This window comes from Agelaius tricolor, unplaced genomic scaffold (assembly GCF_023055355.1).
Source record: "Agelaius tricolor isolate 1412-34295 unplaced genomic scaffold, bAgeTri1.0.p SCAF_43, whole genome shotgun sequence".
In the NCBI taxonomy this organism is placed as follows: domain Eukaryota; kingdom Metazoa; phylum Chordata; class Aves; order Passeriformes; family Icteridae; genus Agelaius; species Agelaius tricolor.
Window position 1 is genome coordinate 2,986,595 of NW_027269303.1, and position 16,032 is coordinate 3,002,626.

General features: G+C 51.6%; 2 protein-coding genes across 2 annotated transcripts in view; one reads left to right on the plus strand and one right to left on the minus strand.

Annotated features, from left to right (window-relative positions):
- Window positions 1-16,032, plus strand: part of LOC139604077 (zinc finger protein 420-like) — a 249,072-nt gene that overhangs the window by 202,859 nt on the left and 30,181 nt on the right. The window lies entirely within an intron of this gene.
- Window positions 8,424-9,095, minus strand: LOC139604063 (olfactory receptor 14J1-like; the record flags this gene model as incomplete). The annotated part of the gene is made up of 2 exons (XM_071455051.1): window positions 8,424-8,447; window positions 8,643-9,095. Coding segments are annotated over 2 exons (477 nt in total), but the record flags the coding sequence as incomplete, so codon positions are not given.

Below are 16,032 nucleotides of genomic sequence, written 5' to 3' on the forward strand. Positions count from 1 at the left end.
AAAACCAATGGAACACGGAACAGGTTTGGATGGTTTGGCCCCCCAGGGTCCACCTTACTGGTCCAGCTGACCTTGGCATGTTGAGGGTCTCTTCTCATGTGCTGCTGAAACACTGGGGCTCTGTGCTTTCCTTCCTATGGAAAAGAACTGTCCTTCTCGGTCAGGTGCCCATGGCCAGAATTGGGGTTCCACCTCCAACATTCCCTATTGTGACAGCCTGGCGGAGATTGTTGGCTCAAAACATTTCATGTGTGGCAGGAGGAAGGGGCAGATCCAGCCTTGCCCTGCCCTGGAAGCCCAGCCCTGCCCTGCCCTGGAACCCCAATCCCCCCAGAGCCTCTATCCCAGCCCAGCAGTGGCTGCCAGTCCCTGGCCCAGCACAGGCAATGCTCCACAGACACCTCTGCAGCCCCAGCCCAGCTCCTGAGGGACCAAATGAGCCCAAGCCCCACCTGGGAGAAGGGCCCAGGGAGACCAAGGGGTATTGAAGGCTGACCACAAGGCAAGCACACATCTTGACCCTGCATCCTCTTGGAATTTCCATCTGAACAATGCTGGAATCCAGGAGTTGGTAGCTGTGTGTGTGCTTCTCTGTCTCTTTTTTGTCTTTCTCTCTTTCTGTGTCTTCTTCTATTTCTGTGCTCCTGTAAATTTTGATTAACATTACATTGAACAGGCTTAGAGTTTGGGAACTTGAATGGGCCAAGTCAATGCTTTGAGAAATGTTTTTTGTTGATTGAATGTTTTGCAGTTTGACATGAGAAGATTTTTAAAAAGTTACACAAAATTTTTTGTGCAACTGACAATCTGTTAAACCACTGAGATACTGAACACGCCTCTGTGAAACACATATGTAAAAGACAAAAAAACCCAGGAACCTCCTCTTTCTTTTCCAGTCAACAAAGAAGCAGCGGCCCTGGCCCCGGCCCCCATCTCAACCAAACCAAACCAAACCAAACCAAACCAAACCAAACCAAACCAAACCAAACCAAGCAACCCTGCCATGGGCTGAGCCCCTTCCCCCCTCCCCAGGCTGCCCCCCCCCATCGGCCCCATTCTGACCAAACCAAACCCCAACAACTCCCAAACAGGGAAACAAAAGAGGCTACAAAATCCCAACCAGAACAAAGCCAGCCACAGCTGTTAAAATCTCACCATCAAGTCCCCTCCCTCTACACAACTAAAACCAAAACCCCCTAAAACATACAACCCATACAAAATAACCCTACAACTAAAATTAAATAAAAAGCCCCAAAAAATGAGCCATAAAACCAATCCTAACACAACCCAACCATAACTTCCACCACAAGTTACTGGCAGGTCAGGTGCCAACCCTTTCAATACTTTAATCCTCCCTCAAAAAAAAAGGGAAAAACAAAATACAAACATAAAAAAATTATAAAACCATCAAAGTCAGTAAAGAAGACATGAAATCCCAAACAATAAAAAGTACCTAAATCTTAAAAATAAAATCCCCTTATAAACTATAAAGAAAAAAAACTCTTTTTTATAGCACATAAAATTATAAAAAAATAAAAATATTCAAATTATTATCAAACAAAAAACCTGCATACTAAAAAAACCCAAATGTTAAAATAACTGTAATTTCATAAAAAGTTTAAACAGGAAAAGATAAAAACATAATCCAGTACCCCCAAGAGAAGATATCTATTCCCAGAGATAAAAATAATTTCAAAAGTAAATAATAAAAGCTTTTACCTTTAAATGACTCATCTTTAAAACAATACCCCATAAGTTGACATGTCCCATCAACAAGCTGTAGAAAAGCTTCTGGCAATAAAAACAACTTAACAATACCAAAGTTCCACAGAACTGATATCCATGACAAAATTAAGAACCACAAAAACCCTATTTTTTCCCTTTCTAAAAAAATCTCCATAACCTTATCAATAAAAACTTCTCTCCCTAAGTAAAATATAAAATCTATTCTAGAAATAGTAACGTAACTAGAAATTGAAATTTTACTTTATTTATATTGTCAGTAAAAAGAAAAAGTTGTAAAGAAAAATAAAGTGTTAGAAAGAATTTAATTCTTACTTCTTTTTTCTTTCTTAATTTAATTTTAATAAAAATTTCTTTATACACTTTTAAAATTTTAAGCCCACTTTACCTTTCTCGTAATCCAATCTCACAACAAAATAAATACATAAATAATTAACCAACACTAAAACCCACCATACTCATCAAATCATTAGTTAAGAAATCTCAAGATTCGAAAAATCTTAAATTAACAAACCAAAACCACTACAATGTCATAATAAACATTTTGCCAAATTTCCCCTGATTTTCTAAAGTTCCCAGTAAAGACTGTTTTGTTGTTTTGACCTCTTGAGGATTTCTTGTCAGTATTTCTCCAGTGCGTCCAACTCAGAGGACACAAACAATTGTAATTGCTTTTAAATGTCCCCTTGAGAGAGTTGTTTGGGGGATGTGGGTCAGGCCTTGTCTGTGCTGCTTGGCCCAGCCCAGGCAGGGCTTTCCCAGCCACATTCCACACTCCATTGCCCAGCTGGAGCCGCTGGTGCCTCTGAGTTGTGCTGCCCCAGCCCCAGGGACGCTCTCCTTGTCTGCCCATTCCCCCACGGTCTCTGGGCAGGGATGGCCTCACTGGGAGCTGCTGACATCCTCAGCAACTTGGAGGCTGCTGCTGAATTTCACTGCTCCAGAGGCTTGTTCAGCCTTCAGCTCTTCAGTGCAGGAATTCAGTGTCCCAGGGCTCATGAACATTCAGAACACCTGAACAAGCCAAGCCTCTGGGAATAATTTGATTTTAATTTTCAAATCACTTGTGGCTAATTAGATTTCAGTAGTGTATTCAAATTGAATCTATTCTATTTAAAAATATAGAAAACATTTTTTAGGTCCTGTTTAGGGTTTTTTTCCCTGTCCATAAATTGATACGCGCAATCTCCAATTGACACTGAATCCAAGTACCTCCTAATGCAGTTTGAATGGATATGAAAATCAAGACCCTTCATGACTGACAATCAATCAGACTCTGTCCCTACCCCCAGCCCACCATTTCCCCCATCCAAGCCCTGGCACTCAGAGCAGCCTTGTGCAAATCTGAGCTCCCTCCAGCCCAGGCTGCACCTGCAGCTTTCAGCTCCTTGGCTCCAACTCCCACCTGCTTTCCTTGGAGAAGGAGCTGCCCGAGACACAGAGGGATGTTCATTTCTTGTCAGCCAACAAAGCCAAGGGAAGGCACAGCTCCATCAAATGCCAAAGTCATTCCTCTGCTGGATATTAAATCCACTTTGCACAGCAGACAGTCTCAGAGCAATGGAAAACACCTTCTGTGCCCAGCACAGATCCCAAGGTCCCCCCAAACCCTCCCTGCCCCAATTCTGCCCAGATTTGCTCTTTGCACACATGAGTCACACACTGAAGTCAGGAGCTCCCTCCATGCCCAGAGGGAGGAAAAGAGAGAAAGGGGATGAAGAGCTCTCCTGTGCAGAGCCAAGGTCCAAGTGCAGCCCCTGCGGTGGGAACCACAACTCATCAGGTTTGTGTCCTTTGGGCTCAGGGCCTGGTGACACTCAGAGGCACAGAAAGGTTTCTTGCCAACAAACACAAGATGAACATTTGGACAGTTTAATAACCATCACAGCTCTTCCCTCAGCTCTCTGGGATGTCCCAGCAGCATCTGACATGTCCACCATCCCCAAGGGATTTCTGTACTGGAACAGCTTTAGATAAAGACAATGAAAAGGTTTAGATAAAGACAAAGAAAATTCTATGATAGATGTAAAGACATTTAGGATGTTGACTAATGTGATATTTATTTGAATATTGGAAAGATTGGGAAGCTGCCTGAATCTCAAAGCAGGAACCCAGTCAGTTGAGAGGCACTTAAATGACTAGAGAGCATCTGGCGGAGGAAATCTGGAAGCAATGGGAAGGACAAGGATCCAGTTTGTCTAGTGAAGAGATATACAGAGAGACGCCCATTTAAAGAGGAGAGCTGGTAACACCTGAAGGAAAAGGGAGATGATATAATACACAGATTATTGGAGACTCAAGCAGAGGGGAAGATCAGTAGTTCTTCTCCTGCCATCAGTACACTTCCAGGAAGTTGCTGTTCCTGATGGAAAAATTTTGCCATGTCTTAAGAGTACTCAAATGACCCAGATAATGAAAATGTGCTTGCATATTATGAAATTTACAAGTATTAAAACCTGTGCCCCTTTCCTGGCAGACATCAATTGTGTGCCCAAGGACAGGCAGTGCCACTTGTGCCCTGAGGTGCCCAGCTGGGATTGGATCTCTCCCAGAGCACCTGAGGGAGAGCAGAGCACCTTGCAAGCTGCAGGTCCCTGACAGCCCCACAGGGCTCCTGTGCCATCAACATCTGCTCTGCTCCAGTCTGAAACAGGGCCCAGCATGGTGCTGGGATCATCAGAGAGCTGAGGTGTGTGCTGGAATCCAATGGCCTCCCCATCCTGCAGCAGCCCTGCATTTCCCTGCTGCAGCCTTGGTCTCCAGCCCAGCCATGGAGGCTCTTTGGGCTCTGGAGTGTTACTGCAGCCCCCAAGGGCAGCTGAGCTCTGCCTTTGGCACAGTCAGGCCTGGGCAGCGCAGGCCATGCTCAGCAATTGCTTGTGTGTGCCTGGCCTTGCTGTCAGCCCCGGCAGCGGCTGCGTGGCCCCTTTGAGGCCCTGTGCTGGCCCAGCCATGGTGGCCCAGCCCCTGTGCAGGCCCAGCCCAGGCCAGGAGCATTGCGGCTGGGAACAGCCCCTGTGCCGTGGTGCCCACAGCAGCCTTGGGGCTCTGTGCCCCATGGCCTCCCTGCTGGGCAGCCTCTGCCAGCTCCTGCAGAGCCTGTGGCACCTGTGGGGCTGCACAGACAGCCCTGCCCCGGGCTCTGCCGGCCTCTGGGCCAGCAGAGAGGCAGCCAGGGCTGGCCATGGCCGGGAACAGGCCCTGAGCCCCGCACCAGGATGGAGCTGGGCCACAGCCAAACTCAGCCCAGGGCAAACCTGGGCTCAGCAGCCAGGGCTGGGCACAGAGGCTGGTGCTGACAAATGTCCTGGGCCCCCTCCCTGCTCTGTCCGTGCCACCAAGGGCACAGAGCAGCCTCCTCTCTGGCCACTTGCCTGTTTGCAATGCCTTGCACAGGTGCTGGCCCTGCCCCACAAGGCCTGGCCTGAGTCCTGCCCCTGCACGCTCAGCCAGGCTGAGATGGACACTGATGGTTTCTGGGCCAGGCTCTCGGAGCCCAGCCCAGCTCCCTGCAAGCTCTGCCAGCTGCCCTGAGCTCTGGGCAGCACCAAGGGCCTCTCTGAGCCCAGCCCAGCCCAGCCGGCTCTGGCCCCACAGCTCTGCTCAGGCCAGGCTGCTCTGGGCCCTGGCCCCACGGCCTCAGCCCCTGCCAAGGCCACAGCAGCAGCTGCAGCTGCCACAGGACTCAGCCCCAGCCATGGGGGAAGGTGCTTGGCCAAGGCCAAAGGAGGCTCCCTGGCTGCCCTGCTCCCCTCGGCCTGAGGTGCTGAGAGCTCTGCAGCCCCTGCTGCCATCCCATCTGCCCAGGGCAGCACAAGAGCCCCAGCCTTGGGGCCTCAAGAGCTGCTCCTGCTCCAGGCCCAGGGCCCATGCCAAAGCTGGGACAGCAGCCACAAAGCTGTGCCCATTTCTGTTCATTGCTGTTCTCATGGGGATGGATCCTCAGCCACTTGGAGTTGCTGATGAATTTTATTACTCCAGAGGCCTCTTCTTTCTTGAGCTCCTCAGTTCAGGAATTCAGTTAGAAAAGCTCATAAACATTTGCTCAAAACACCTGAGAAAAAAAGTCCTTGGGATTAACTTAAGTTTTCAATCCTTCTGTGGTTAAATAGACAGATTTCAATAATTTGTTCAAAGTGAATATAATGTGATGAAAACATTTCAAAGAGGACTGTTTTCTCCAGTTTTCTTTTCCTTTTTATAGATTGATATCATCAATCCAATATATCAACATCCAATTGATATTGACCCCTAGAAACTACTAATGCAGTGTGGAGAGATATGAAAATCAAGACCCTTTATGGCTGACAATCAATCACACTTTGTCCCCACCCCCTCCCCACCATTTCCCTCATCCAACCCCTGGCACTCCTATGGATCAGGAATGGTGTGGCCAGCAGAACCAGGGCAGTGATTCTTCCCCTGTGCTCAGCACTGGTTGGGCAGCACCTCAAGTGCTGTGTCCAGTTCTGGGCGCCCCAATTTAGGAAGGACACGGAGGGGCTGGAGTGTGTCCAGAGAAGGGAAACAAGGCTGGGGAGGGGTCTGGAACACAAGTCCTGTGAGGAGTGGCTGAGGGAGCTGGGGTTGTTTATCCTGGAGAAGAGGAGGCTCAGGGGAGACCTCATCACTCTCTACAACTCCCTGGCAGGAGGGTGCAGACAGGTGGGGGTCAGGCTCTTTTCACAGGGAACAGTGACAGGACAAGAGGACACAGCCTTAATGTGCACCAGGGGACATTTAGGCTGGACATTGGAAATATTCTTCACACAAAGGGTTATTGGGCATTGGAATGGGCTGTCCAGGGAGGTTGGTGAGTTACCATCTCTGGAAGTGTTTCAGGCAAGACGGGATGTGGCACTCAATGCCATGGTCTGGGTGACAAGGTGGTGTTGGGTCCCAGGCTGGACTTGATGCTCTCCAAGGTCTTTTCCAGCCTGGTTGATTCTCTGATGATTGTGACACTGCAGGGCCCTGGGGAAGCAAGGGGCCATTGTGACACTGCGGGGCCTGGTGGCACCAAGAGGACCATGGGGACACTGTGTACGACATGGCACCACAGAGCCAAGGGAGTGACACTGTGGGGCTGAATGGAAGCAAGGAGTCCATGGTGACAGTCTGGGTCCTGCTGGAACCACAGAGGCCACTGTGACCCTGCAGGGCCTTGTGGAACCATGCAGAGCATTGTGACAGAGCAGGACCTGGTGTCACGATGGGGCCATGGTGACACTGCAGGGCCCCATGGAACCAAGGGGCCAGGGCTTCTCCTCAGGGACTGCTGGAATGAAAGAAACATGTTTGAAACCGTGGTGGCCCTTGGGACCAAGAGGCCATTGTGACACTGTGGAACCAAGGAGAGCATGGCTGCACTGCCAGACCTCATGGAACCAAGGATCCATTGTGACACTGCGGGGCCCAAGGATCCAAGGGACTTTCTGACACCAAGGTTTCCCATGGAACCAAAGGGACATTGTGACACTGGGAGGCCCCATGGAGTTATGGAGACCATTGAAACACTCTGGGGCCTCATGGAACCATGGTGACACCAATTTGTCTGGGAGTGTGGTTCTTCTGGAGGGTAGGAGGGCTCTGCACAGGGCCCTGGACAGGCTGGATCCAGGGCCCAAATACAACAAGGTGAGGTTTAACAAGTCCAAGAACCGGGTCCTGCATTTTGGCCACAACAACCCCTGTAGCAGGCTGGGGACAGAGTGGCTGGAGAGCAGCCAGGCAGAAAGGGACCTGCAGGGACTGATGGACAGCAGGCTGGACATGAGGCAGCAGTGTGCCCAGGTGGCCAAGAAGGCCAATGGCTCCTGGCCTGGATCAGGAATGGTGTGGCCAGCAGGCGCAGGGAAGAGATGGGCTTTTTGCAGTGAAGGGAACAGGGGTGGGCAATGGGAAGAAATTTGTACCAGGGAAGAGTAAAGAAAGCAAAAGTGAAGCCAAGGAAATGCTGAGGGCAGTTTGGGGGTGGCTGCCAGGCAGCCCTGGCTCTGAGCAACAGCGTCTGCAGTGGCACAGGAAACTCCCAGCTGATGGGAACAAACTTTCTGGCTGAGTGCAGAGGCCAGGACAAAGCTGAGTGGTTTCCCTGGTGTCCTGCAGGCCTTGCTGGCCCCAGGGGCTGATGGCATTTGTGCTCCCTCAGGTTCATCTCCCCATGCCCACATCCTGGGGCTGCCCACAGGGGTTTTCTGTGCTGAGCATTGGCCTGGCCGTGTTCTTGAGAGCCTGGGCAAGGAGCCTGCAGCCCCCAGAGCCTGGCCTGAGGCGTCAGCGCTGCCCCAGCAGTGCCCATGGCCTGTCCCTGCTGCAGCCCCGGCACTGCCACCCCCAGGGCTGTGCCCGGCCCCGAGAGCACTCAGGCCCTGCAGCAACACCAGGGCCACCAGGGCAGTGGGGCAGGGCCACGGCAGCAGCACTGGCAACACCAAGTGCTGCTGCTGCTGCTGCTGGGCACAGCTGCTGGGCCAGCACTGATCTGCCCCAGCTCTGCACACAGACATTGCTGCTGCAGCTCCAGAGAAGGCAACAAAAGGGCAACTATGCAGAAAACTCTGCTGGGACATCCTTTAGTTCCTTTAAAGCCACCGAATGTGCAGCCCCTCATTGACACAGTCTGTGGCCACAGGATAGGTGGAGGGAAACAAAATGAGAAATGGCACAAGCAATGACATTTATTTGTGGACAAGATTAAAAACCTATAATAAAAAGAGAAAGAACCTCCAAAATGAAGCCAACAAGGAGTATCAAAGACGACTTTTATTACAAGTTATTTGCAGAAATTGGCCAGCATTTTATTGTTCCTGAAAGCATCCAGTCATCAGTCTCCACACTGCAGCCTTGAGCTCCTGGTTCCTCAGGCTGTAGATGAGGGGGTTCAGGGCTGGAGGCACCACTGAGTACAGAACTGACAGGGCCAGATCCAGGGATGGGGAGGACATGGAGGGGGGCTTCAGGTGGGTAAATATGCTAGTACTGACTAAGAGAGAGGCCACAGCCAGGTGAGGGAGGCAGGTGGAAAAGGCTTTGTGCCGTCCCTGCTCAGAGGGGATCCTCAGCACAGCCCTGAAGATCTGCACATAGGAGAAAACAATGAACACAAAACAACCAAGTCCTAAACAGACACCAACAGCAAGTAGCCCAAGTTCCCTGAGGTGGGATTCTGAGCAGGAGAGCTTGAGGATCTGTGGGATTTCACAGAAGAACTGGCCCAGGGCATTGCCATGGCACAGGGGCAGGGAAAATGTATTGGCTGTGTGCATGAGAGCATTGAGAAAGGCACTGGCCCTGGCAGCTGCTGCCATGTGGGTACAAGCTCTGCTGCCCAGGAGGGTCCCGTAGTGCAGGGGTTTGCAGATGGACATGTAGCGGTCGTAGCACATGATGGTCAGGAGAGAAAACTCTGCTGAGATGAAGATCACAAAGAAAAAGAGCTGAGCAGCACATCCAGTGTAGGAGATGTTGCTGGTGTCTCAGAGGGAATTGTGCATGGCTTTGGGGACAGTGGTGCAGATGGAGCCCAGGTCAGCGAGGGCCAGGTTGAGCAGGAAGAAGAACATGGGCGTGTGCAGGTGGTGGCCGCAGGCTACGGCGCTGATGATGAGGCCGTTGCCCAGGAGGGCAGCCAGGGAGATGCCCAGCAAGAGGCAGAAGTGCAGGAGCTGCAGCTGCCGCGTGTCTGCCAATGCCAGCAGGAGGAAGTGCCTGATGGAGCTGCTGTTGGACATTTGCTGGGGCTGCACATTGGCACCTGTTCATGGAGAAAGGACAATGACAAGTCAGGAGAGGCTGCTTGGAGCCAAACCTGGGCCATTCCCTGTAGACTGTCCCTACATTTGGGACACACCGCCCTTCTAGCTTCTGTGGGAAAGCCTTTGGCTGCAATCAGAGCAGAATCACACTCCCCGGGTACCCTGGGATAAACCAGACCCTGCCCAGAGCAGAGGGATCCCTGAGTGTCTCACCCTCTCTCAAGGTCTCTGGGCAAGGTCTCAGCACCCCCTTGTGCCAAGGACACTCACGGCTCCCTGGGCAAACCCAGCAGCATTTCCTCAGCTGTGGCAGCTCTGCCCTTCCCCGTGGGACATTCAGGGAACTCCCAGAGGCTCTGGCACAGATCTGCACCCAGGAGGGCAGCTCAGAGCCTGGCAGGGCACAGCAAGGAGATCCCTGGCTGTGCCCATGATGGGATCTCAGTGAGGGGGCTCAGCTCATTCCCCTTTCCCATGGACTGCTTTGCCCTCAGCCCCACAGGTGCCAGGGAAGCTTGGACACCCCATTCCCATGGACAGCCCTGCCTGGCAGGAATGCCAAGGGCAGTGCCTGACTCAGCTGCTGCAGATGCCAGAGGCTCCCTGAGAGCAGCAGAAAACAGTGCCAATGTCAGGGCAGGGCAGAAGCAAGAGCAGATGTTGTGGTGCTGTGCCTGAGAGGGCAGGGCAGAGACCGCCGGGCACTCAGGACAGTGTTCCCATGCCCAGCTGTGCCCGGCACCTCCCACACACCAACAGTGCCCTCCTGCCCCAGCCCTGCTCTCTTCAGCCCCCTCTCCTTCCCTGAGCACCTCCCTGGGCCTGGACATTCCCTCCTGAGAGGAGCCTTGTCCCTGCCAGCGCTCACAGAGCCCATGCCAGCCTGTGTGCCCTGGCTGGGGCCCTACAGAAACCTGCCTGTGTGCAGAGCCCTGGCTGGGGCAGGCTCTGTGTGCAGCTGGGCAAGGGCAGCTCAGGAGAGCCCTGCTGGGCCCTGCAAAGGTGATGCTGCTGCTGTGCAGGGCTGAGGAGTGGCTGAGGGCCCTTTGGGAGGCTCCCAGCAGAGACACTGATCAACTTAATTTACAGTTCTGCAGTCCCTGTAAAAGTTCAAACATTCCTTTGATGATCCTGTGTGTCCCTTTCAACTCAGAATATTCTGTCATTCTGGGATTATGTCATGGTTTAACACTGGCACAATGCCAGTGCCCCCATGAAAATACCTTCTCCCTGGTTTCTGCTGTGAGATGTGACCAAGAATAAGCAAAGCAGGCTCCTACTTAGGGAAAAAAAGAACCAGAACTTTATTAACTACTCTACAACTACAGATAAAATAAAACACACACATAGGGAAAATGAAAACCTCACAAATGCATTTCCTCCTCCCCCCACCAAATTTCTAACACAATACATTTGTTCCTCAAATCACCAACTCTCGGTCCAGCAGCACCCTTCAAACAATCAATCCTCAGTTCATCAAGAGGAGAGGAGTCCTTCTTGTGCCATGGGCTTCCCCTGGAAACACAGCTGAAGCCTCGTGTGTTTCCATGTCACTCGTGGCACCGCCCGGAGTACATCTGCCGTCGTGACCTCTTCCTTTCATGTCCAGTGCTCTCACCACTGAACACGGACCAGAGCTGCTTCTAGGGTTGTCTTTTAAGGATGCTCTGTCCCGATCCAAAAAAGGCAGTCTCTCCTTTGGGACACCTGTCCCCACAATCTCTCCTTTGGGACACCTGTGCCCCCCATATTTTTTCACTCCCTGGGGCCGAGGGGCATCAACACTGAACCCTCTTGGCTCTGAGGCCATTGCCTCCCCCTAGAATGCAGTCTCTGTATCACAAGGAACATGGTTCTGTCCATGGCTATACAAAAAGAGTCCAGCAAAAGCCACTCCATCATCTCTTCCCACTAGGATTCTTCTCTACTCTTCTACTATCTCTCACTCGCCCAGACCTCTCTCACACTGGCCCATTTCCTTTTTCATCTTCCACTCTATCTTCTAGGAAAGGTCAATGTTCTGTAAAGTTCTCATTTTCCAAAAAGGGGTTAAAAGCTCCTACAAGTGGCCGGCTGAACCCCCCCCTCTTCTCCGTCCCAGCCGTGCTGCCGGCACAGGCCCATGTTTATCAAGCTTCAAGGTCACAGTCTCAGGCAGCGGCTCTTTCTCTGTCTCTCTCTCTGTCTCTCAAGAGGGGCTGCCCGATGGCTCCCGGTGTCTCTCTCTCTCTCTCTTCCACCCTTCCACCCCCGGGCTCAGGCCTACCTCTCCCGGCCACATGGCTTTTCCCCTCCCCCTGCCCAGCCAGCAGCTGGGCCGGGGGAGAGACCCAAACTCTTTCCCGCCGGAAACCCAAGAGGACCCTCTCAGGAGAGAGCCCTGCTTTTAACCCCGTGTTCTCAGAGGCGTGTCCATGTCCCAATGGCCAGGTTAAATGCCAATATTAAAGTCTGAATATCCATTGGCCAAAAACACAGCATCCCAAAAAACACATTTCCTGTCAAACCACCACAGATTACAATTCCTGTTCTGCTTCTCTCATCCCCCTGTTGTCTATAATCCAAAGAGAAAAAAAAACCCTTTCAACAGTGTTAGAACAGTAAAGTAAAAACCAGATATTAATTGGAAGCTTCCAGGTGTCCCAATGGGGATGAGGCACACCCGGCCCTGATTTCAGCAATTTATTAAGGTTGATTAATTAGGAAATTTAACAGGAACATCCAATAGGAGATTCAGTTGCCCCAGTTACACACCCCTGGCTCAAACCTTTGGAGTAGGTCCAAGGGCCTCTCTGCCTTCACTTTTTATAATGACTGCTCATATTCTGGTTAAAAAAACAAAATGTTGCTATAGGTCCTCTTCCTATAAGACTATACAGTATTTCAGGACTATTTAAGAGAATAAGACCATACAGTATTTCAGGAATGTATTTGGACAGTCAGGTTATTGTTCTAAAATCTAACAGGGAGTTAAGGAAACATGCTAGACTAAATTAAGGATTAAAGTTATAAATGTATATAATAGTACTTTAATAGAGTTAGTTAAGAGTTTAATAAACTTAAGTAAGGATTATAGTTTTATAACTATATAATAGTAATTAACAGAGCAATGAATATATAAAAATATTTAAAAAGCAAAAATCCTATGGTCATCACTGCAACATTCCCATCCTTCTCCAAGTAGGTAAGGGAAAACACTCTCAGGAAAGCTCCTGATCTTTACAGCAATCCCAGGCTCACCTTCTTTGGGAAGTGCCCTGCGGAGCTGTGCCCAGGCTGGTCTGGAGCTGGGAGCAGCCCTGCCCCACCCAGCCCCTCTCAGCAGCAGCCCCTGCCCTGCTCAGGGCGGCTCCTTCCCCCCAGAGCTTCTCCCCAGCGCTGGGAGCAGCTGCCAGGGCTGGCTGAGAGCTGTCCCTGGCAGGCAGCAGAGTCCCTGCCCCAGCACAGCGCCCTGGGCTGCAGGACCCTGCTCTGCAGGACAGCCCTGGGCACCCCTGGCTACTCTGCACAAGAGACAAGCAGAGAATGCACTCACAGGCTCTGCAGGCATTGGGATGTTCCAGCTTGAGGAGATGGCTCCAGGAGCTGCAGCTGCATTGTCCTGCAGCCAGAGGTTCCTGTGCCAAGGGCTGGCTGTGATTGTGCCCCAGGCACTTCTCAGCCCCTTCCCAGCCCTGACTGATTGAAGCTCTCTGTGCCTCTGGGCTGTGCCCGCGCTGGCTGCAGGCAGTGCCCCAGCCCTGCTGGGCTGGCACAAGAGCTGCTCATCCAGAGAAATGTGCTTTTGAAGCTCTTCTTGGTGACCAGGAGCTGCCTCTGGGCCAGGAGCCCAGCCCAGCTCAGCAGCACAGACACAGCACAAGGACTTTAATCAGCCTCTGGGCCTTTGTGCTCAGGCCCTGAACATCAGTCCCTGAGAGGGAGCTGAAGAAACCTCTGCAGAACTCCAAGGCAGAATCCAACTCCAAACTTTCTTGGACTTTTAATGGGTCCCAGAGAGGGACACGACTGAGCAAGTGTCCCCAGGCCCCAGGCAGAGCAGAGAACTGCAGGCAGTGATGACAGGTGGGGACAAAGAGAAGCCAAGTCTTGGTGCCCTGGGCCACAGCAGGGTCTGTGCCAGCAAGGGCTGGGAGGAGACACCTTGTCCTGAGGCCCTGGGGCCTCCTGGCACAGCCCCAGCCAGGCTGGGCACTGGCAGCCCCTTGTGCTGCCCTCAGCATCCCCCCCTAGCCCACATCCCAGTGGCCTCAAGGATCTGCTGCAAGGAGTCCCTGGGGAGCCTTGCTCAGCAATGGCCCTGGGGGCTCCTTCATGCTCCCTGCAGGGACTGCAGGTTTTTCAAAGGACTTTGGCTTTGACTTTTGCCTTGGAGTCTCTGAGAGGTTTGTGCAATCATGGCCTCCAATTATCTGCTGTAATTAGTCCCTGGAGAGGCTTTGTCAGTAACAACACTCAGTGGGGCTCATTAATGCTTCAGGGTACTTGAGTTATTTGAAGGTACTTGGTGTTTCCCTTTTGATACAGACTCTGTGAGAGGTTTGTGCAATCATTGCTCAATTATCTGCTTTAATGAGTCCCTGGAGAGCTTTGTACTGACAGTCATGCTCAGAAATGCTTTGAGATACTCAAAGTTTTTAAGGTAGTTTGGATTTTCTTTTCCACTCTGAATCTCTGAGAGGTTTTTTGTGCCATCCTGGCCTCCAATCTGTTCTCCAAGGAGTCCATGAGGATCCTGTGTTTGGGATGGACCTCACTTGGACCCATTCATGCTTTGAGACACTTTGGGGTTTTCTTCTGACTTTGACTCCTGGAAAGGTTTGTGCAATCTCCTCTCAGGTCCTGAGGTTCAAGGGCTCAGCTCCAAAAGCACCACAGGCTCATTAGGATGCAGCAAGTCCTGACATACCATAGCCCTGCCTTGATTTCCCTCTAGTCTTGTTCAGTTCAGCAGGAAGTTTTCCTTTTACAGTTATGGATGGTATAAATAAGAAGCTTGACTAGGCCAATATTCAAGCAGCAATCAATTTATTAAGTAATATGGTAAAGTATGAGCAATACAGCGCTGGGTACAGTCAGGGAAGTTTTCCCTCCAACTGCACACCCATAGTTGAGGCTTACAGGTATTTATAGGGGTACTCATCAGCTTTCTCAGCAGTTTCTATTCCAATTCTTACTGATCAGCAGTTTCTATTCCCAATTTTTACATCACAATTCTATGTACTATTGTGATTTAGTTTTTCTCAGGATGTATCCCAAAAGGAGTATCCCCAGATGGTGGTGGTCTGGTTTCCAAAAGAAGAAAGACGAATCCCATCTGGTGAGGTCCAGCTCTCCAGATGTAGGTCCTCCTTTTAATTGCAAAGACTATAAATCTAACAACAGTGATGTGAAGCTTCCCTTGGTTGAAACTATAAATCCTTGAGGTGGTGTTCATCTTCCTTTCTCAAGCTGATTTTCTCTGCTTCAATAAGGCGTGAGATAAGCATGTTTCCTTTATATATATTCCAAAGCTATAGTTTCAAGGACATGAGCAATGTTCTAAAATTATATTTCAAAAGGTTATTATTGCAGAACTCTTTAAGGATTAACTACAAGCAAGAAGCAACATCCTTAATGCTTTAATGCCAATGCTCCTAAATCAACCAAGGTCAATTGCAAACAAAAGATGGGTTCAAAGGACTTCTTCCATGCTTTACTTTCCTCAGTTATTATTAGAATTCACAGCTCTCCCATTGTCGGTCTCCACACATATTGCAATCACAAATACAGACATTGCCTGTGTGTACCTGACACGACACACAGCTTTGTATTTCACATCCCCCCCGTGTCCCCCTGTGTTCCCCCGGGCAGGGAGCTGCTCTGGCCCGGGATGGCCGGGCCCAGCCGCGGGGCCTCGCCGGCAGCGGGCAGGAGCCGGCCCGGGCTGCGGGACACGGCGGGGGTGCCCGGCTGCAAAGCAGCTCTGGCTCCCGCCAGGGAGCTGTGGGCAAGGGGCTGCAGCCGTGCGGGAGGAAAGCCGCTGGGCCAGCCCCTAACGCTGCCCCGCAGGAAGGAAGGGCAGGAGGAAGCTGACAAATGAGCTCGGAATGTGGCAGTGCAGAGATGAAGGGACAAGTGCCCTTGGGGGCCGGGGGTCGGGGCCAGCCCTCGGGCAGGGCTCCAAGCGGCTCCTGAGCCGGCCTAAGGGCTGCCTGTAAGGATTGCAGGCGGCAGCCCAGAGCAGCAGCGCCGGCAGTGCCAGCCGGGCCCCACGGCCATCTGCCCGTGCCTTCGCAGCCCGGAGGGCTGCGGGCTCTGCAGCGCCGCTCCTGCTCCCACAGCCGGCCCGGAGCCTCAGGGCTGCCCCGCAGGCGCCGCGGCAGCAGCAGCGGCCTCAGGGCCCGGCCCGGGGCTCCATCTGCTCAGCCCGGGGGCAGAGCCACAGCAGGGGGAAAGGAGCTGAAGGAGCACCAGGGAGCCCGGGGAGAGACAGGCTGTGAGACAAGGCTCTGCCTATAATTTTAACAGGTTTTATTAACCTAATAACTAT